We start from the raw sequence: 21286 nt of genomic DNA on the forward strand, positions 1-21286 counted from the left end.
CTATAGGTCTCACTCAGCAGCGGATGTGTCAAACATCTGCAGAGACCACAACTTACACACAGAGATCAAGGGTCCTGTTCTTCAGCATGCTGGCAGAGGAAAGGCTTTTCTACTTAGGCTGTGACTGCTTTCTAAAGAAAGTAAACTGTAAGCCAATTCCTAAATCTGTATTAAACCCCAAAAAAGAATGTAATGTATTTCAGCTTACAAATATTTAGATGTGGTAGCTACATAATTTGTTTACCTTTTTATTTTCACCTGCTTATATGGCCAGTAAGTCAGATTTTTCATCATTTTTTAACAGAGCGGCACGCAGTCTATCAAAAGTGGTAATTTTATGGTTGAGACAAACCACTTAACACTGACAAGGGATGGTTACAATGGTCCGCTTTTATTCACTTATGTAAAAATGTTATCCCAAAAGGAGCAAAAAATTTTTTGCTGTAACTGCTTAAAGTGTAAACTGCAGTGTGACTTTAAAGTCCCTTTCACACAATAAGCCCGCTCGGTTCCGCCTGAAAAATCGGCCGCCCATTGACTCCTATGGGCATGCCGGTGTCCCCTGACACCTGCCTGCCATCTGATCAGCTCAAGACAAACGTATGGCGATACCTTCAGCCAACTTGCAATTTTTTGGGGCTTGTTAATCAAAATATTACCTGTGAAGTGAATAATATTTGTAACCTGATGCCAGAATGAGAGCAATAGTGGACAGTCCCAGATGATTTGCAGTAATGTTCTAGTATGTTACACCGCTAACAATATTTGTTGCTCTGCAGCTTAGCAACACCATAAGGGATTCTGTACCCACAAGTCATAATCTTATAATTATTCTCTTGGTATTTGCTATAGATTGAAGCCTTATAGGCAAAAAAAAAAAAAATGTCGTCGTCCTGCCTGTCTGTTAAACTGGTAATCCTGTTCTGTTTCCATAAGAATGTCAGGTCTTGTTGGGGTTTAGTGTCTGCTGTGAGGTAGTGTGCTTCGCAGGATACTGTGGCCCTTGAAAACATCCTCCTGAAACATGGGCCCACAGAACAAATTTGGTTTAGGCAGTGAAACTCTAAAGCAAGAGAGGTATAGTTGTCTCCAAGTGTCAAGTGTAAGAATTTTAGGGTTGTTAGGATGATCAGTAACTGTCTTCCAACTTGTAGAGGTCAAAGATTTGTCTTCTGTCATGACGTCTGGGTCTAACCATTTCTGAAGATTTTGTCTGTGAAGCCTGGCATAAAATCAGAATGCCCTATTCATGGGCGTCCGCAGAACTTTTTTTCGGGGGGGGGGGGGGGGGGGGGGGACCATAATTTTACGGTCACCTATGCTCCGCTTCTTTGACAATGTCATGAAGGGGAGGGGCTTAGTCATTATCCCATAAAGCGCAGGCATGTGCCCATGATATGCAGCCTCACTGTGCTGATCAAATGTACAGTATGTGTATATAGAAGGGGTGGATGGTATTAGTATATAGAGGAAGGAAGGTGGGTATATACAGCTCTATATACAGGACAGATGATGTATATCTGCAGTCAGTGATGATGGAGGAATACAGGAAGGAAGATGGGTGTATATAGCTGTATACAGGACAGATGATATGATCTTTCCTATATCTGGCACTCCCCCTTCACTGATCATACCTGTATGCACTCAGCTGCCCCCCTCATCTGTATATATGTCAGCCCCCCCCCCTGTACACAAACGGCCTCCTCCCTTCACTTGTACTCACAGCCCCCACTTGTAAGGTCACGGTGGTCTTCCTTCTCCCAAGTCCTGGTTCCACATGTCCCTTTGAAAATACATTACAGGCAGCAAAGCAAACACGAGGGCACACATACAGGAAGCGGCCAGAGGTGGCAGTAAAGAGCTCTGTAAGCTCCGTGACACTGATCTTGCAACAGCTGTGGAGCCGACTGCACAAACACAGAGAGAGTCAGCACAGCTATAGATGCGAGCATGGCAGACCCTCACCCCCCCTTAACCCTATGAGCGGACGCCCATGGCCCTATTGTGGATGTCATAAAAGATGGGAATCTTTTAGTTGTACAAGTCAAGAGACCTACTAGTTTCACACAGGATGCGACCCAATGAGTGGGTGGTTATGCAGTACCCAAAGAGCACTTACCACTGCTATTTGAGCAACCGCTAATGGGAATCAAGTGTAGTCCTGTTCCAGGGAAACCAAAAGCTTGTAGGCCTTATGCCTGCAATAGTTGATTGTTCTGCCCATGTGAACAGCTGTATAATATAAAGCAGGTTTTGGAAACCCTATTTCTCGGATTTTAGGTAGCATCAAGGTCTTTATGGCTATTCTCACAGGCTTTTTTTTGTTGGATGAATTTTTGATAGTCTTAAAGAAAGGGACGGAAATTCTGTTGGGAGATGAGACTTGGCAGGGTCTGCAGTGGATGGAGAAGTCACAGTATTGCATTAATTTTGAGCACATTACACCTCCTAAACCAGGAGATGGCCAGGTTTCCCTATTTTTCCATGTCAGATCACTAAACAGAGAGGAAGGAGAAAGTTTAATTGATTTTTTTTTAGGAGGAAGCTGAGTGCCAAGATATCCTATAGCCATGTCTGCCCATTTCAACAGAAACTTTTGACATGTTGAGTTAATGAGTGTGGTTTAATAAATATTTAATATTTTGGGGTTTAATAACCCTGTAACCACCTCAATACTAGACACTTTCATCCCCTTCCTACCCAGGCCAGTTTTCAAATTTCAGTGCTGCCTCTCTTTGAATGACAATTACTCAGTCATGCAACGTTTTACCCCGAGTGAAATATGTATTATGTTTTGGGGCAGAGATTTATTTTTTATTTTTGGTGGTATTTAATCACCACTGGGTATTTTATTTCAATTTTTTTGGGTTCCGCGGCTTGCTTGGACTCTACCGTCCTGCCTAGTCAGACACCCAAACAAAGCCGGGATCAGCTTTGATCAGGTCTTTGCTATGGTAACCCTGAAGCAATGGCCTGATATCACTTTTAGGTTTACCCAGATTATATCAGCGCCATTTTCAATAAAAGTGCAGAGGAGGGAAAAGTGCAGAGGAGGGATTTGGGGTCTTATTGATTGGATAGAGTAAGCAAAGTTTATAACCCCTGTAAGGTTTATTTTTTGCCATCTTTGTCCTATTGGGGATATTTAACTTCACGTCCTGTCTCAAAGCCAAGCAGGAAGTGAGAGGAAATCCCTTGGGGACCCCCCAGGTCACCAGAACTACTGTCCCCATGGGAACATTTTCCCTGTATTACTTTTCTGGAGACACAACTGTGTGGTTTTCTTTTACGTTCACTTTCAATGATGATGGTAAACGGGAAAAATGGGGAGGATGAATCAAGACAGCAATACAGCTTTGCAGGTTTTCTAATCCCTCTTCCCTCTATCCAAGACACATTTTTTTTTTGCCTTTAGTTTTTATTTAAACATAACACCTGCATAAATGTGTTTTGGTGCAAGTTTTCTTCCTAAATTTCTGTACCATACATCCATAGGCATGCGCACAGGGTGTGCCAGATGTACCTGGGCACACCCTAATCACCCCGTGCTGTCTCCAAAGATCTGCCCCGAAATGCTGCATCCAAGAGAGTGCGTGGCCCGTGCTGCCTGTGAAACATCTTCACAGGCAGCCGAATTGCCAGAGCTGTTCCGTGTATGAAACTGTAAAAAAATAACACTGCTTGCAGGGAGAGACCTCAGCTGTCAAGTCAGTGGTGATCTTGGAGGGGGGCGGGACCGACTGGGCATCAAACACCAGCCAATGGGATGGGGTCTGAACGTTCCGCTACATTTATGTGGATCCGCCCCTCTCTGAAGTGGCATAATCATTGGCTGGTGTTTATAGCGATTGGTCCCGCCCACCGCCGACATCGCGGCTGAGTTGCAATTCATCACTTTTAACAGCACGCGTATGTGTGCTTGAGCTTTCGGGTGCACACTCTAATGCAATAGGCTGCGCACGCCTGTGCATACATCTTATAAAAACCGTACCACCCTTCTATTTCTGGCATGTGTAGAAATTTCTGCAACTTCCCCTTTTATGTCTACCCCGACTTGTTCCATATCTGAGTATATTTTACAGTATCATGACCATCCTAAATTACTTGTTCAAGGGATGGGGATACAGAATGCTTGTGTATATTTAATAATTATTAAAGAATAGGCTAGGAAGACAAGCCAGATCAAAAGTAGAGTGGGAAGAATATAACCGAAAGTAATTTCTGAATTTTCAAAATGTGCTAGCTCAAAGAGAAATTAAAATGAAAGCTAAAATGCAGTCTTGAAAAATTTCCAGAATACAATTACTTATTTTGATCCCATATTCTGTGTTCCAGTAATAGCTACACAGCCCAGGGACCCATAAGAAAATCTGCATTTAAAGCACGCATTCCATTTAGTTTGGAGGACGAAAATGTGAGCGAGACTATAGGCTGAAGATTATTTTGCCAGTGGCCTTGCTCACAACTCAGATTTCACATCTTTACATAACCTCTTTAATTGCTCATTAAGATGGTGAAAACTGCCAGAGAGCTGAATAAATTTTCTTCTAAATTCATGGCAGTGCAGGCTCAGGACTGCAGTGCCAAGCCAAGAGCAGCAGTTAAAAGAAGTGCTTTTTACTCTTTATATTTTGTAAGGGAGGTAAGATGGTGTCTGGTCATGCATTTGTTTTTGCAAGAATGTATACAATGTTTAGACCTGTCACATGCCTGCATAATTCAAACTGAATGTATATACATTATATTTTTTTTACATGCACTATTAGGAGATTTCTTTCACTGAAAACTTTTTTTTTTTTAAAGATCTGCAGATTGGAGAGATTGGCAGCTGAATCTCTCTTTAGCTTCTGTAAAAGTGGATCCTGTTCCTTCCCCCTTTCATTGGTCTCTCCTCCCTATTTATTCTTTAAAAGTCTACTTTCATGGTAGATTAATAGCTACTATTATTTTTTTAATTATTTTTTATGCCTTTTACAATAATTTTTAACCACTTTACTACTGGGCACCTAAACGCCCTTCCTAACCAGACCAATTTTAAGCTTTCAGTGCTCTAACAATTGGAATGACAATTACTCAGTCATGCAACACTGTACCCATATGAAATGTTTGTCCTTTTTTTTCCCACAAATGGAGCTTATTTTTTTTTTTTTGGTGGTATTTATCACCACTGAGTTTTTTTTATTTGTGGTGCTATAAAAGAAAAAAGACTGAAAATTCAGTAAAAAAATAAGCATTTTTCTTTGGTTCTGTTATGAAATTTTGCTAATAAGTCATGTTTCTTCAGAATTTTTGGCCAAAATTTATACTGCTACATATCTTGTAAAAATAACCCAAATTGGTGTATATTATTTGGTATAATACACATGATGCATTAAGGTGAAAAAAGAGAAGCTTTACAACCCCTTTAACCACTTGCCCACCAGGTAAATTCTGGCACTTCTCTCCTTCATGTGAAAATCACAATTTTTTTGCTAGAAAATTAATCAGAACCCCCAAACATTATATATTTTTTTTTAGCAGACATCCTAGGGAATAAAATGGCAGTCATTGCAATACTTTTTGTCACACCGTATTTGCGCAGCGGTCTTACAAGCGCACTTTTTTTGGATAAAAATCACTTTTTTGAATTAAAAAATAAGACAACAATACATTTTGGCCAATTTTTTTATATATTGTGAAAGATAATGTTACGCCGAGTAAAATGATACCCAACATGTCACGCTTAAAAATTGCGCCCGCTCGTGGCATGGCGTCAAACTTTTACCCTTAAAAATCTCGATAGGCGACGTTTAAAAAATTCTACAGGTTGCATTTTTTGAGTTGCAGAGTAGGTCTAGGGCTAGAATTATTGCTCTCACTCTAACGATCGCGGCGATACCTCACTTGTGTGGTTTGAATACCGTTTTCATATGCGGGCGCTACTCGCGTATGCGTTTGCTTCTGCGCGCGAGCTCGTCGGGACGGGGCGCTTTAAAAAATTTTTTTTTGGTTTTCTTATTTATTTTTATTTAGTTTTATAATTTTTTACACTGAAAAAAATAAAATAAAAAAAATTGATCACTTTTATTCCTATTACAAGGAATGTAAACATCCCTTGTAATAGAAAAAAGCATGACAGGTCCTCTTAAATATGAGATCTGGGGTCAAAAAGACCTCAGATCTCATAATTAGACTTAAATGCAAAAAAAAAAATAAAAAATAAAAAATGTCATTTTTTCAAATGACAAAAAAAAAATGTTTCTTTAAGAGGCTGGGCGGGACTGACGTTTTGACGTCACTTCCGCCCAGCAGAGCTAGGAGGACGGGTGAAGGAGATTTCTCCTTCAGTCCCGTCCCCGCTCAGCTGCCGGACACATCGGATCCCCTCCGCCGCTACCGACGGCTCCGGTAAGCGGCGGAGAGCGCGGGAGAGCGGCGGGAGGGGGGGGGGGCCCCTCTCCCGCCACCGATAACGGCGATCTCGCGGCGAATCCGCCGCGGAGACCGCCGTTATCGTGTACACCACCGCCCCCTGAAAAGATGAATATCTCGATTGTGGCAGCAGCTGCTGCCGTTATCGAGATATTCAACTTTAAAAAGGAGGACGTCTTTTTGACATGGGGCGGTGGTCAAGAGGTTAAGGCAGTGCTGGAAAAGAATTGTAGTCACACAATATTGACACTTTGGGCTCAATTTGGACATTTTTACTTAGGGGTTTACTTACTTTTGTTGCAGTTTAGACAATAATGGCTTTGTGTTGAGTTATTTTGAGGGGCTAATTTACACAGCTTACTACTTTACATTGTAGCAAATTGTCATTTCTTCAGTGTTGTCACATGAAAAGATATAATAAAATATTTACATTTGTGAGGGGTGTTCTAACTTCTGTGAGATACTGTATGTACTTTTTGTTTTTTAACTAGATTTGGGCTTTAATTGATAATAAAAACTGGTGTAAATCACCAAGAGTCAATTATTTGTCATTCAGGTTATAGCTAAAATTTGTGAATCAGCAAAACTTTAGTTACAGCTCAAGTAAAATCAACTTGCACAATGATTGTTAACCATGGGCAACTGTTTCCCATTTTCCCACAAGATCATACTTCACTTTCAGACCCTGAAAGGGTGGACTTGGTTGTGACATAGAAATACAAAATACACAGTCACTTCCAGCACTAATGGGTCTTCCAAGGTGTGGCATAACAGATGTCAGATAAAATGGTGGTGTGAAAGGTATATATGGTATCCCAAAACTAGGTGGATGCCTCCTTCCTCAGATGGGGTAAGCCAAAATGAATTACAAGAAAAACTAAAAGCAAGGAATTGGTTGTGACATAATTCTATTAGTGTTGGTCAGACCAGAGCATTAATGTTAAAGTCAGATAATATATTCGGTTAAGGTTAAACTAGCCTTTTATATGGTTTATGGGTATTAATACAGCTTTGCCTGGTCCTGTGCTTTAAAACCTCACTCTTGTTCTTCAGTATGTCTAGGCGAGGTGCAGTGGCCTGGTGGTATTTTATGCGTTGATGTAGAGCTGGTCAGAAGATGGGAATATAGTTTATAAGGATTTAGCTAGCAGACAGTTGGAGGCTAGAATAAAGTTATAGACCATTCAGAAGGTAGGCACAGTCAGTGGGTGTTAATGGACTGAATGTACCTCCTTTTTGTAAAAAAAAGTATTTTTTTTTTAGCACAAGGATTTTAATTTATCACAGTACACTAATTCTTAACTTTTTGTACGCAGCAGAAATATGTTTTAAATTTGAGAAGTGTTTTTTTTTTTTTTTTTTCCAATACCGTTTGCTTCTGCTTGTGGTGGGAACAATTACATAATGTATGTTTCTATCAGCACAATATATTACTACAAGAAAACAAGGCAATTGGGATACATTACAGTGGGAATTCATCTTGCAGTCTTGTCATTTAATGGCTTTTACACTCTATGCATGCAATCAATTCAGTGGGTACGGTAAAACACTCCCCAGCACACAAGTCATTAAAAAAAAAAAATGCAGTATATGATCTTCATGGACCTACTTTCTTTTTCTTCAGATGCCACTAAAATTACTGGTTATGTAAACATGGCATCAGTTGAAGCCCTGTTCTGTCTCTGGTTGTTTTATTGGTGAATAATTGGAAAATATCAACGTTTTTTCTGTGCTCAGGTTACTTTTGAATGCAAATCATTCATTTACTGTGAAGATACCTGAAGGACCCTTGTACCACATCCAAATAAGTGGGGTGTCCCCGTGCTCCAGGGATACAAGAGAGGCCAGGAAAAAGTTTCTTGATGCTGTAATGGAGACATTTACCTTTTTACCGACGGTCTGTATAACGCAGACACAGCTTTTATAAGTGGGTTTGCAACAGTCTGTTATTGTTTATTATTGGCTGTTATTCTTTAAAAAGAGAGTATGGTTAAAGCATTTTTGGCCATACTTCCCTTTTGGTTTACAGGAGAGCACTTACTTTTGCAGTCCTGTGACCCAGAATCGGCCAACGGAGGACTAAAGCCCACAGTCAACTGATTTCACAGAACCACTCCAAGCTCAGGAAGGGTCCCAACCATATTGTCGGTATCCACCCAGCTGCCTGATTGACAGCTGGCGCCAGCTCTCAATGCTTGGCGGAGAGCCAACACCAGCTGCCTCTGCCCCTCCCCTGCCTGGCGCTCTAGTTAGTGCTGGAGGGGCAAAGCAGAGAGCGGTGACTGACAGTTGCCACTCTCTGCTCAGAGCTGATCGAGAACTGAGTAATTGGCTGTTTTTGGGCTTAGAGACAATTGGGGGACAGCTTGCAGCATCACACCTTTTTAAACTTTTATCATTTGTGAACACTAAGTGATTACAAATTAGTTATTGCTTTGCAAAAGCTGGTGTAACCAAGCTGGTGCAAAAAGCAGCACCATTACAGGCAGAAGCTATTTGTGGTTAATCTTTTGGATGAAGCAGTGCATCCAACTGTTCACTGGCAGCTGCTCAGTTTTTACTCCTGTTTTTCAATTATTTCTTTAAAAGTCTTTTTCAGTGCTGATGGTGAAGTCATTTTATACACTTTCATGTAATAATTCTGTAATCAGAATAATTCATAGTATAATTTAATGAAGCTATTTCGGTAACTTAAGTTTTAAAGTAAAAGTACTTTTAAAATTCTGCACATTGCCTGTTTGCTGCACAGATCAGTGTTATCGTTTGTCAGGTAGATACATCTCCCACAGCAATCTGCTTTAAAATTGAAAAGCCACCATAATTTAAATAAACTCATTGATTTACAGCTTACAATTTAGCCCTGACAATTTAAATGAAAGTTTGGTGGGGGCTGGCGGAATAAAAAGCATATTTCTAGTTTGTCAGTGTGTGAATTATTATTACACTCATAAAATTAAGTGCAAACCACCTGTCCTCTGCCAAGCTTTAAGCACCTAAGACCCGGACCATTATTAAACCATATTAACCATAATTAAAAAAATATTTTTAACTTTTTGCTATAATAAATATCCCCCAAAAATATATACAAAAAAATATGTTTTCCTCAGTTTAGGCTGATACGTATTCTTCTACATATTTTTGGTAAAATAAATCGCAATAAGCGTTTATTGATTGATTTGCGTAAAAGTTATAGCGTTTACAAAATAGGGGATAGTTTTATGGCATTTTTAATAATATTTTTTTTTTTTTACCAGCAATGGCGGCAATGAGCGATTTATTTATTTTTGTTCCTGCGACATTATGGCGGACACATCGGACACTTTTGACACATTTTTCGGATCACTGTTATTTTCACAGTGAAAAGTGCTATAAAAATGCACTGATTACTGTGAAAATGCCACTAGCAGTGAAGGGGTTAACCACTAGGGGGCGCTAAAGGGTTTAAGTGTGTCCTATCGTGTTTTTTTTTACTGTAGGGGGCATGGCTGGAAGTGTGACGTCACTGATCGTCGTTTCCTATGACAGGGAACAGATGATCAGTAATAAGCCACAGAGAACAACGGGGAAGGTTTGTTTACACTCATCTCTCCCTGTTCTTCAGCTCCTGTGACCCGATCGCAGGACACCGGCGCGATCCGGTCCCACGAGTGCAGTCACGGAGCTCAGGACTAGGTCGCAAGCGTGTCGCCACGTTGCACTCGCGACCCACGGCTGGGCTCTTAAAGGCGACATGCCTGTGCCCTTCTGCCGACGTATATCGGCGTGAAGGGGTCCTTAAGTGGTTAAAATTCGTATCCCATGTGCACACACTGAAGATTTTCTTACCTTAATACATAGAGTGCCTTTAGAACCTCATTAACCACTTTAATTCCGCCGAATGTCATATTACGTACTCTGTTTCAGTGGAGATATCTGAATGATGCCTGCAGCTACAGGCATCATTCAGATATTGTTTTTTAGAGACAGCGATTCTGAGCACAATAGGAATGATCATAGCGGCTATACAGCTGCTTGAGCTTTCTAAGCGGCGACGGGAGGGGAAGTCCCCCCCCCCTTCCACCACCCTCTGGTGCTTCTCTGGGCTCTCCCGTGTGGACCCAGAAAACGAATCAGCCGACACCTTAAGAGAGGCATAGAGATTTCTAAGGGACAGATGGCCCCCAGCAATCTCTTTGATCCTCAGGGGCCTGGGTGTGGTGTTATGACGTCTTGTCCGGGCCACACAAGTAAACAAAGTTGAGATCCCAGCTAGAAAAGCGTTGGCTCATCAATTTTTTCTTGATGCCTTATAGGCTGGAGGAAAGATGTGGTCGCACAGCTATAACAATTCACGCAGGAGAACCATCGTGCCGCTGTCGAACGACGGCGGCCGGTCTTAAAGTGGTTAAACATGCTTGTCCTCTGTAACATTAATATTGCCCACAAATACTTCCCCTGTTCTAAAAATATTAAGTCATAAGTAATCATACTATAGTGCCACTGTTAGATTTATAAATCTCCAAGATCTCAATCTTGGTACCCATAAGTAGGGATGAGCTCCGGCGTGTTTGCACACTCCACGTGCAGAGCCCGCCAGGAAGCCGGCACTGTGCTGCGCTAATCACAGGCAGTGAGACATTTTCCCATCTCTGCAGCCGCGCATCAGGACAATGTCTCGCTGCCTGTGATTAGCGCAGAGCAGTGCCGACTTCCTGGCAGGTTCTGCCTGTGGATTGTGCGTAGCTCATCTAAGCATAAGCAAATACCTACTTGGCGTAACTTCCATTTCTGGTTGTCTCTCTTATACCTCACCAAATATATCTCCTCCAGAGTTATATTTGGTGAGAGTTCACCCCACATGTAGGAAGGCTTTCGAGTCAATTGGGAAGCACATCAATTGCTGTTTTGGCTTGTTTGGCATTCCTCACTGCCTGTTAGTAGATTTTGGAGCACTATCCAAACGCATATCAGGCTTTAGCGGAAAGAAAGATTTAGATTCAAGTCAAATTCATGTTCACATCTATGCGGTTGATGCCTTTTTCAGGCATGTTTTGCGGTACATTTTGCATTTTAAACTTGTGTATTTTATGTGGTGTTGCGTGCATTTTTCATGCATTTTGTGTGTTTTTTTTGTTTTTTATATGTCCCTTTTAAAGCGCTGCATATAGCTGTTTGCCACGAAGTGGGCCAGGAATCCAGCCGCTGTGTCCCGAACAACATCATCTGTCAGCAAGGTTCCTCCTCACCCCAAAGCATCTTGGCCCCAATGTTGATGGGGACAAGGGCCTCTATTCCACAACCCTAGCCATGATGGGTCTATGACGTCACAAGGAGTCGGGGTCTCTAGGTGATGTCACTGCATGGCCATGCCCCATAGCTATATATGAGCTGTCACACATCGGCGCTGACAGGACAGCGAGATTCAGCCCCAGGAAGAACGTTCATTTACATAGGGGGACCCTTTTTCTTAAAGGGAGCCTTCCAGATTCACATGAGCCCCCTGCCCCAAAGCACCCCCCATTTTGGGGGCATGTGGCCTGGTATGGTTCGGAGGGGGGGCATTCGCTCGTCCCCTCCCTTTCATGACCTGCCGGGTTGCATGCTCGGATAAAGGCCTTGTATGAATTTGGAGAGGGGGGCCCACTTTATGATTTTTCTTTTGGGAGTGATGTCCCTTCCAAATCCATACCAGACCCAACGAGGAACCCCACTGACAGCTGATCACTCATCAGTTTTTAAGGACGAGGTGGCCAGCTTCTCTGACTATAGTGCATTTCTGCAGAATGGAAACCGCACAAAAAAGCATAGGTGTGAACCAATTCTTAGATGTAGTGGCTGCATTTGTATTGTTTTTTTGTATTCTATTTACACTCAATCTTGCCAGTAAGTTTGTTATTTTTCAGCAGATCAAGCTAAAGCCATTAGTTTGAGCACATTTATAAGGGATCCAAAACTAATATAGTTTGTCTTTTATTTTTGTGACAGGTGTGTTAGTGCAGGTCTACGACTCCAGCAGTGTGCATTTGGAGCCACTCATTATTACCTGCACACCTGTTAAATTAGGATCTGCAGCTGTGTTCTTACAACTGCTGCTTCCCCATAGAATAATGGGTGGTTCGAGTCCCACAAACAGACCATGTGGGCCAGACAATCTGTGTGAACGAGCCCTCTTTTCTTTCTTTTTTCCCCCCACAGTGCTGTTCAGTTGGGGGGGGCGGCTTTGGTATCATCAAAGGGGACGGTGTCTCACTTTTGTGACTGAGAAAGGAATTGGGCACATAGATGTGAAAATCCCTTCTCTGCTTCCTTAGCTGAGCTTAGTGCTCTGTACAGAGGCTTCCTGTTCATTCAAAAACGGAAGTGTAGTAAACATTTTACTAGTGGTCGACCGATATATCAGCCGGCCGATATTTGCCCATTTTGGAGAAATCTGCATCGGACGATTATTAGTCAAATTAGGCCGATATTGAACACTGACCGCACCTCTGCCAGCAGAATGTGGAGAAGGGAGGAGCAATGTGGGGTTCCTCCTCCCTTCTCCACATTCTGTTGGCAAAGCAGCGCCGTGGTGTGTGAAACTGTAAAGAGAGGAGCTGTCAAAATTGTGGTTGGATGTCAGGGATGGGCAGGAAACGGCTATCCAACACCAGCCAATGTGATGGGATCTGGGCGAGCCGCTACGTTTATGTGGCCCCGCCCAGTGCCAATTAGTGCCACCTGCCAGTGCCACTTGCCAACCTTTGCCACCTGCCAGTGCTAACCAGTGCCACCTGCCAAAAAAAAGGCCTAAAATATTGGCCGCAAAAATCGGCATCATATATTGTCCATCGGCCGCCCCGATTTTCTAAATATGGGCATCGGCCAGAAAAAAAAAACATATCGGTTGTCCTCTACATTTTACTATGCTTCAGTCATGACCGATCTGTACCAATAATTTACTGTGTTTATTCAAACAAGGAAGGGGCCAGTAAATTGGTTATTGTGTGGCAGAGGAGCATATACTTAAACCGATCCCCTGTAGTTCTGCCCCATACAGTAGCCGGCTTTCCCTTCTCTCCTTTCTGCTGGTTTTCAGCTGCTGCAGGGAGGAACTATAGGGCATCAGTTCTAGGCTCCCCGCCACCACAACATCAGTCACCTTCTCCCGTTCAGGATCTTCTTCCCCTGCTTATCAGCTGCTCCCCCCCCCCTGTTGAACTGATAGGGATGGAGCCCCATACAGGAGGACCAGCAGTACCCCTTTATCAGTGGTCCTGCATTGAATAATTTTCTAATAGAAAAAAGTTTATACATGTTCTAGATCTAAAATGTTCTTTTGTTCAGTTTGCTGTATGTTTCTTTCTTTCCATAACTGAAATTGCAGTTGACAGGCAATAAGAGAGTCCTTGCAAATTTCATATCTCTGTTTAAGTCTTGTTTTTCGTTGGCTTCCCCCATATTTGGTTGTCTGTTTTGATTAGTGTAATCTGTCTGAGCTTTATCTCATCACCTTTGCTGTAAAGTATACTTTGTTTAGTTTATACTAATAGAATATGAAGGCAAGATGGGAAGTTTTTCAGTATAGCCCTAGCGTCAACTAATATTTGTATGCTGTGTTGTGCTTTGTGGCTACAAGGAATATGGAGACAGGGTGAAAAGTTACAAAACCTTTTCTTCACAACATGCAATTAATATCTGGATTTTAATTATAAACTAAATTGCATGTCATCCCCAAACGTACTTTTAAAATTTCAGTTGTTGTGTTTTAGCCTTGTGCTGGCGACAAGTTTAATAAAATGCAAGCAATTTTTTTTGAGAACTGGACATAAGAAAAATGTTGTTGCCCATTACATTTTATCAGAATGTATTCATTTCCCAGCGCTTATTAATGGTTAAATCTTGAATGCCCTGGGCTACATCATCATCTTTCTTTTAGCTTTAGTTTTTATAAACTGGTCCCATTGTTTTATGTCTTTTAAGTCCAGTATTTCAGACAGCATGGACTGGGATAATTTTTTTTCCATCAGGCACTGAGAAATCCAGCCCTTAAGGCCAGTTCACACCAGACAAACTGCATGCACAGTGTTTTCCATGTATTCCAATGGCTTTAGTTCACACCATGCAGTCAGTTTCTGGTTAGTTTCTGCACTGGAAACTGACTGCATGGTGTGAACTAGAGCCATTGAAATACATGGAAAACACTGTGCATGCATTTTTAGTGCAGAATAAAAGCACACAGAACTGCATCTGGTGTGAACTGGCTCTTAAAGAACTATGGGCTCCTTTTAAAAATGTATGTTCTGCAAGACTTAATTGTAAGTGCTATACACATATTCGCCAGCACACCAAGGATCATTTAAAAAACGTCCAAAAATGTAATGCATGTTAGTGATCCAGAAAAAGCAACGTTTCGAAGGCCGCGCAGGACCTCTTCGTCAGGCGAAAGATACAAACACAATACAGCAAACAAATATATATATAGGAAACTGTCACCAATGAAATCGTGTGAAAAATAAAACCCACCCATCCCAATCACCTCCTTCCCCTCCCCTCCCCTCCAATCAGGAACCTTCATTGAGTGCCTATTAGAAACCAGCTGATTGTAAACCAACATAACAACACAAGCTGAGAGTCACATGGGGTGCCTACCCCCCGCTGTACTCACGCTTGCCGTGGTGATCACACAACTGCTTCATTGCATATTACCCCCAGAAGAATTAATCAATCCCATACCTATAGAAGGAGCCAACAGTCCACCCTCAAGCTGTATCAGCGATCGCAATCACGATCGCACAGCTGTTGCCTCGTATACTGCTGTGGGATCGCCATCAGCCAATGATATCCTGCGATATCACAGAAGGCGCCGTTGTGCGGCCGCCGTCGTCATAGAAACAATGACGTCGAGGCGCCGCACATCGGCTCGGCCTATCAGTTCAAGCTGATGTGACAGCGAGGCTTGGAAAGCAAGCTGCGGTCACATGGTACAAGGGGCCAAGGAGAGTCACTAAATGGAGGAAATGCGCTGCTTACCCTGGATAAGAAGTACTAAAGAACAAATAAATAGGAAATAGGAAAAAAGAATTAAGAAGAATTAATTATAAGTACTGTTTTTCCCTTAAGCCTGGGACACGCGATCGGATTTTTTGCGGACAAAGTGTAGGACTTTTGTCTGAAGGGTGTTGGCCATGAACTTGTCTTGCATACAAACGGCAAAGAATTGTCGGCCAACAAACTATGTTTTTTCCGCTCTTTAGCGCCACCCTTTGGGCAACTTCTGTTAATTGCTTCTGAGCATGCGTGTTTGTACTTTTGTATTTTTTTTCCGAAGGACTTCTATACACACAATCGGATGATCAGACAACACACATTTGTTGTCAGAAATTTTTTGAAAATAGCTATCCAACATTTGTTGGTGGAAAATCTGACAACAATTGTCCAATGGAGCATACAAACGGTCGGATTTTCCAACAACAGCCTGTCATCACACAATTCCTGTCAGAAAATCTGATCGTGTGTACGAGGCTTTAGCCCTCAAGAAATCTACCTCATGCAACTTAATGTGAAGGATTGACAGTGCTACTGCACTTCTCCCAAAATAAGAGCAACATCACATTCTTTGTCTGGTTGCACTTCAGGGAGATCACCTTATTTCACCACAAATTTAATTTGATTTAAAATTATGTATTGTTTGTGAGCATCCTTGATTGATCTATCTGCCCAGATGATGCATCCATTTACTAGAATGAGAAGTATGTTTTTTTTAAATATGTTGTGGTCTGTTTAATAAAGTCCCCATCTCACCTAGGGGGTTTTAAACAGTGGAGTTGGTAATCTATTTTCCAGCAAACTAGGTGTCAGTAAAATAGATACAAATGTCTGTCTACAGGGATAACTTGGAAGCTCTGAGGCATAGTGGCTTGATTTTCTATGCCTTGAATTTTATCAGCCTGTAAATGGGAAGTATGTGAGGTGAATATTAAAAGGACGTCAATGGTAGAACGGGCCGGTGTGATACATTCGGTATTCTAGAAACAAAATTTATACATCCAAGACTGCACTCTGCCTGGTATATGAACATTACACCCGAATAACTATGTATATACACTGTACGTTAAAGAAGAAAACATTGGAACTGCAGTGGAGTTGTGGCTAGTTATGGTAAGCCCAATTCATTGATAGGCTTTCATTTACATCTATGCAGGTGCAACGGAGCAACCTTGTTTTTGTGCAATTTAGCGTAGCCCGTTCATTTCAATGGGCTGCTTTACATGTAAAAATGTACAAAAGAAGTGTATGATCCTTTTAAAAAATCACGTCACACCAAATCACATGGTACTTTATTAATATTTGCTTTGGCATGCATGTTACCAAGGTAGGTGGGGTGCCTTTAAGAATCAATGGTACAGCTGCACACCTGCATAAGGGTTGCATTTTTTTTGCATTGTGGGAATGCACAAATGTTAACTTGGCCTTCTTAGGCCTCATTGACACTGGCATATTTATGTGTATAAAAGCGAGACAACAATATTGCACTTGTGCTGAATCCTAAAAATAATACAGAATACATGTATAAGAGCAGCAACAAATAAATGTGAAGTCTATAAAAAACAGAAAAGTGTCAACGAAAAAATAAGTTGCACTCAAAATTGAATACAGGAAAAATTATATATAAACAAATAATAAACGTGCAGAAAAAGTGTACAAAAAAGAGTCTCTCTATAGTCCAAAAGCACAATGGCTAAAATCACAGAGTCAGATAGCTATGGAACAAACTGAATATTTATGTGTATACCCATGCAAAGGGCTGTCTTTGCTTGTACAGGATGAGCAGGTGTCCTGTGTATCCATGTGCAAGCAGTCCCATTTATGTCTATTGGGACACAGCTGTTGGTCCCAGTTTGACAGCCGTGCAGGTGTTTGTCACTGAACCCACACTGTCTGCATTTGACAAAGAAATAGACAACAAGCTTGAGAAATAGAAACTTTGCAATGTAAACTCCTATTTTCTGTAATCCTGATCCTATCCCATAAATTATGGTTTGTCATCACTGGATCATTATGTTTCTGTTTCGTAATGATTTTGGCTTTTTAATGGATGTACACTTTGAAGCAAGATGTGAACTATGTTTGGATATCTCATCTGTGGTGACGGTCAATATAAGAAATTAGTGTAACTTAAAGTGGTTCCAAAGCCTGAAGGTTATTTTATCTTGATGCATTCTATGCTTTAAGATTAAAAAACCTTCAGTGTGCAGCAGCCCCGCCCCCCTAATACTTGCCTGAAACCCCATGTCGATCCAGCGATGTGCCTTCGCCATCCTGGACTCTTCCTCCTAATTGGCTGAGACACAGCAGCAGCGCCATTGGCTCTCTACGGTCAATCAAAGTCAATTAGCAAATGAGGAGAGAGGGAGCCGGGCCATACTGTGGCTTTGTGTTTAATTGGATATACAGAGCTGTGGCTCGGGTGCATCCATAACAAGCTGCATGCTGTGGGGACACTCGACAGGAAGAAGGGGCCAGGAGCACTGACAAGGGACCTGAGAAGAGGAGGATCCAGGCTGCCCTTTCTAAAACCACTGCACAGAGCAGGCAAGTATAAAATGTTTGGTATTTTTAAAGGAGAAAAAAAAAAAGAGAGACTTTAGTATCACTTTAACCACTTAACCCCTTGAAGGTTTTACCCCCTTAATGACCAGGCCATTTGTTTGCGATATGGCACTTTGTTACTTTAACTGACAATTGCGCGATCATGCGACACTGTACCAATTATTTTAAATTAAAAAATATATATTTTTTACTCTCTGCTATAATACATATCCAATAAAAAAAAAGTGAAAAAATCGAATTTCTTCATCAATTTAGGCCAATATGCATTCTGCCACATGGTTTTGGTAAAACAAATCCCAGTAAGCATATATTGATTGGTTTTCGCAACAGTTATAGCGTCTACAAACTATGGGATACATTTATGGCATTTTTTTGTACTTGTAATGGCGGTGATCGATTTTTAGCTGGACTGCAACATTGCCGTGGTCAGATCGGACACCTAGCTGACACTTTTTTTGGAAACCAGTGATATTATTACAGTGATTTATTTCACTCATTTCAGTGACTTATTTCACTCATTACAATGCATATCAATTTATAACTTTTTGGAAATGTTTTTCTATTGATTGTTTTTGTTCTGTCTCTCACCGTTAAAATAAACCTACTATTAAAATTATAGACTGATCATTTCTTTGTCAGTGGGCAAATGTGCAAAATCAGCAGGAGATCAAATACCTTTTTTTTCTTCACTGTAAGTATAAGGGACTGGGGGAAGCTGCTTGCAAAACGTTTTTTAGAGATTGCATTCAAGTAAAAAACCTGCCCTTACAACCACTTTATTGGATTTCATGTGACAAGTAGATTTTCATGGTTTTTCATAGTGAAAATAATGCTTTGATAATGTATACTGGTGGTGTTAATGAAACCGTTTTCCAATCCTGTATTATTTGCATCCACAGTTTGAGCGCCAGGATCCAGTGGATGGTCACATCACTGAGCGCCAGTTTGGCAGTATGCTTCTGGCATATAGTGGAGTACAATCCAAGAAACTCACTCAAATGTTAAAACAGCTGAAAAAACGCTTTAAGGATGGAGAGGTGAGTGCTAATTTAAGAGATTATATATGGTGGCTATGAAGATGGATTATTAATAGTCAAATCCTTTTCAAAACAAAGGTTAAAGCTGAACTCCATCTTTGGATATACTTTTGGGCCAGCTTGGCGCTAACGTGAGGCCGCTGGATGTGCGGTATAAACTATATATAGCTGAGGTATAAGCTCTGATTGGCAGACTGATCATGTCACAACCTCTGACTGTACTGTGTTCCGGGTATGAAACTGGAAGTCTCGCCTCAAATCAAAACACAGTACGGTATGCTGTATGTGGCCTCCGCCATATACAGTTTATACCGCACAGCCAGCGACCTTACATGTTAGTTCATTTGGACCAAGCTGGCTCAAACGAACTGTAAAGTGTATCCAAAGATGCAAAATAAACGAAGAAAACTCTGGACTGCCGCACTCCAAAATGACTAAAACAAATTAGGTCTTTATTTTCAAATGCACATGCATTCACCGCAAGCAAAAAGATACAGTATAGGCCGACGCGTTTCACGCTGTACTTCAGCGCTTAGTCATGGCTAAGCGCTGAAGTACAGCGTGAAACGCGTCGGCCTATACTGTATCTTTTTGCTTGCGGTGAATGCATGTGCATTTGAAAATAAAGACCTAATTTGTTTTAGTCATTTTGGAGTGCGGCAGTCCAGAGTTTTCTTCGTTTATTTTGCTACAATCAGCATCGCCAGCACCCTGGTGGTTCAACAGCCCTTAATGATAAGTGAGGCTCACCTGGAGCGGTGAAAGATTTGTCTGTGTATCCAAAGATGGAGTTCAGCTTTAAGCACTGTGGTTAATATTTGTGCTACAAAATGTAACACATTTTAAAATACATTTGGGTGCATTATTAATAAACACACATTTTATGTATAGCATCACATTTGGATTAAAAATACAGCAGGACATGCCTTTAGGACTAGTTGCAGTCTTTAAGGCCCTTTTCACATATGGGCAATTTAAAATGACGGGGAAGAATAGCTGCGATTCTTCCCGTGATTCCAAACCATGGCAAAATGTGACATGCATTTGGGTCCATTCATCTTGAATGGAATCCAAAACTAGGCTCAATTTTGGCACAATTGTTGAGCGCATGAGAATTGCTGCAAAACGAAAGTGCAAAATAGCTCCTGGCTAAGGGCCTAAGTTGTTCCCAAGCTTCATTGGAGCGATAATCGCTACTATGTGCAGTCTGAACAAGACCAAATGTGTAAAAGCCAGTCTGAAGATCATGAGGTTTATCAAGCATTTAAAAAGTGTTTAGCAGCGTTATAAACAGCTTATGAAATACCAGTCAGCCCCAGATTAGGGGTGCTGAATTCATTTCACTGCAGTGTTATCTCTAGCTTAAAAAAAGAAAGTTGTTTGAAGGCAGCATTTACAAGTAGAGAATACACACTGCAGGTCCTCTAGCACATGATAACGTAAACAACTTTTATAAGTTCTATGGGCATAATAAATAAAACTATTATCAACAATGGGATATATACAGTAAATAATAGCTGAGTATTATCAGCAGGTTGACCAGCTGTGAATGCTTTCCTTTGAAAGTATATCCACATTCTGCATTAAAAAAAGAAAAATAATAATCTTAATTAGTTACCTCCGAGTGTACACATATATGCGGCCTCACAGGGTCTTCCTCCACATATGAGTACGTTCATGTATTTGTGCTTAGAGCGAGACGCACAGCACGCTTCCAGCACAGGAACACCATTTTTTTCAATAAATTATAAAGCAGGAAAGGACCTCAAATGCAGTAAGACCCCTTTGACACTGAGGAGTTTTTCAGGCGGTTTAGTGCTAAAAATAGCACCTAAATACCGCCTAAAAAAACTCCTGCCCTGCAGTCTCAGTGTGAAAGCACAAGGGATTTCACACTGAGGCGATGCGCTGGCGGGACCGCTCCAAAAGTCCTGCCAGCAGCATCTTTGGAGCGGTGAGAGGAGCGGTGTGTTTACCGCTCCTTCCCATTGAAAACAATGGGACACCGCAGTACTACCGCCGGCAATGCGCCGAAGGCAGAGGCACTAACCCTTTTGCTGGCGGTATTAACACTTTTTCGGCTGCTAGCAGGGGTTAAAACCGCACTGCTAGCGGCCGAATACAGCCGCAATCCAGATGGTAAAGCACCGCTAAAAATAGCGGCGATGTACCAACACTGCACCTCCCGCCCTAGTGTGAAAGGGGCCTAACTGTCTGGCTTCTAACATCTATGCCACTCTCACGTCACCCAAAATATCTTGCACAAGTAT

At 41.5% G+C, this 21286-nt stretch overlaps 1 protein-coding gene across 5 annotated transcripts in view; it reads left to right on the forward strand.

Annotated features, from left to right (window-relative positions):
• MICU1 (mitochondrial calcium uptake 1) overlaps nt 1–21286 on the forward strand; it is a 297161-nt gene that overhangs the window by 218109 nt on the left and 57766 nt on the right. For all 5 annotated transcript variants that reach the window (XM_040362305.1, XM_040362304.1, XM_040362306.1 and 2 more), the window contains one exon: nt 18879–19016. In XM_040362305.1, coding sequence (XP_040218239.1) covers nt 18879–19016 — 138 coding nt within the window. The remainder of the gene's footprint in view (nt 1–18878; nt 19017–21286) is intronic.

Source organism: Rana temporaria, chromosome 8 (genome assembly GCF_905171775.1).
Source record: "Rana temporaria chromosome 8, aRanTem1.1, whole genome shotgun sequence".
Taxonomy (NCBI): Eukaryota; Metazoa; Chordata; class Amphibia; order Anura; family Ranidae; genus Rana; species Rana temporaria.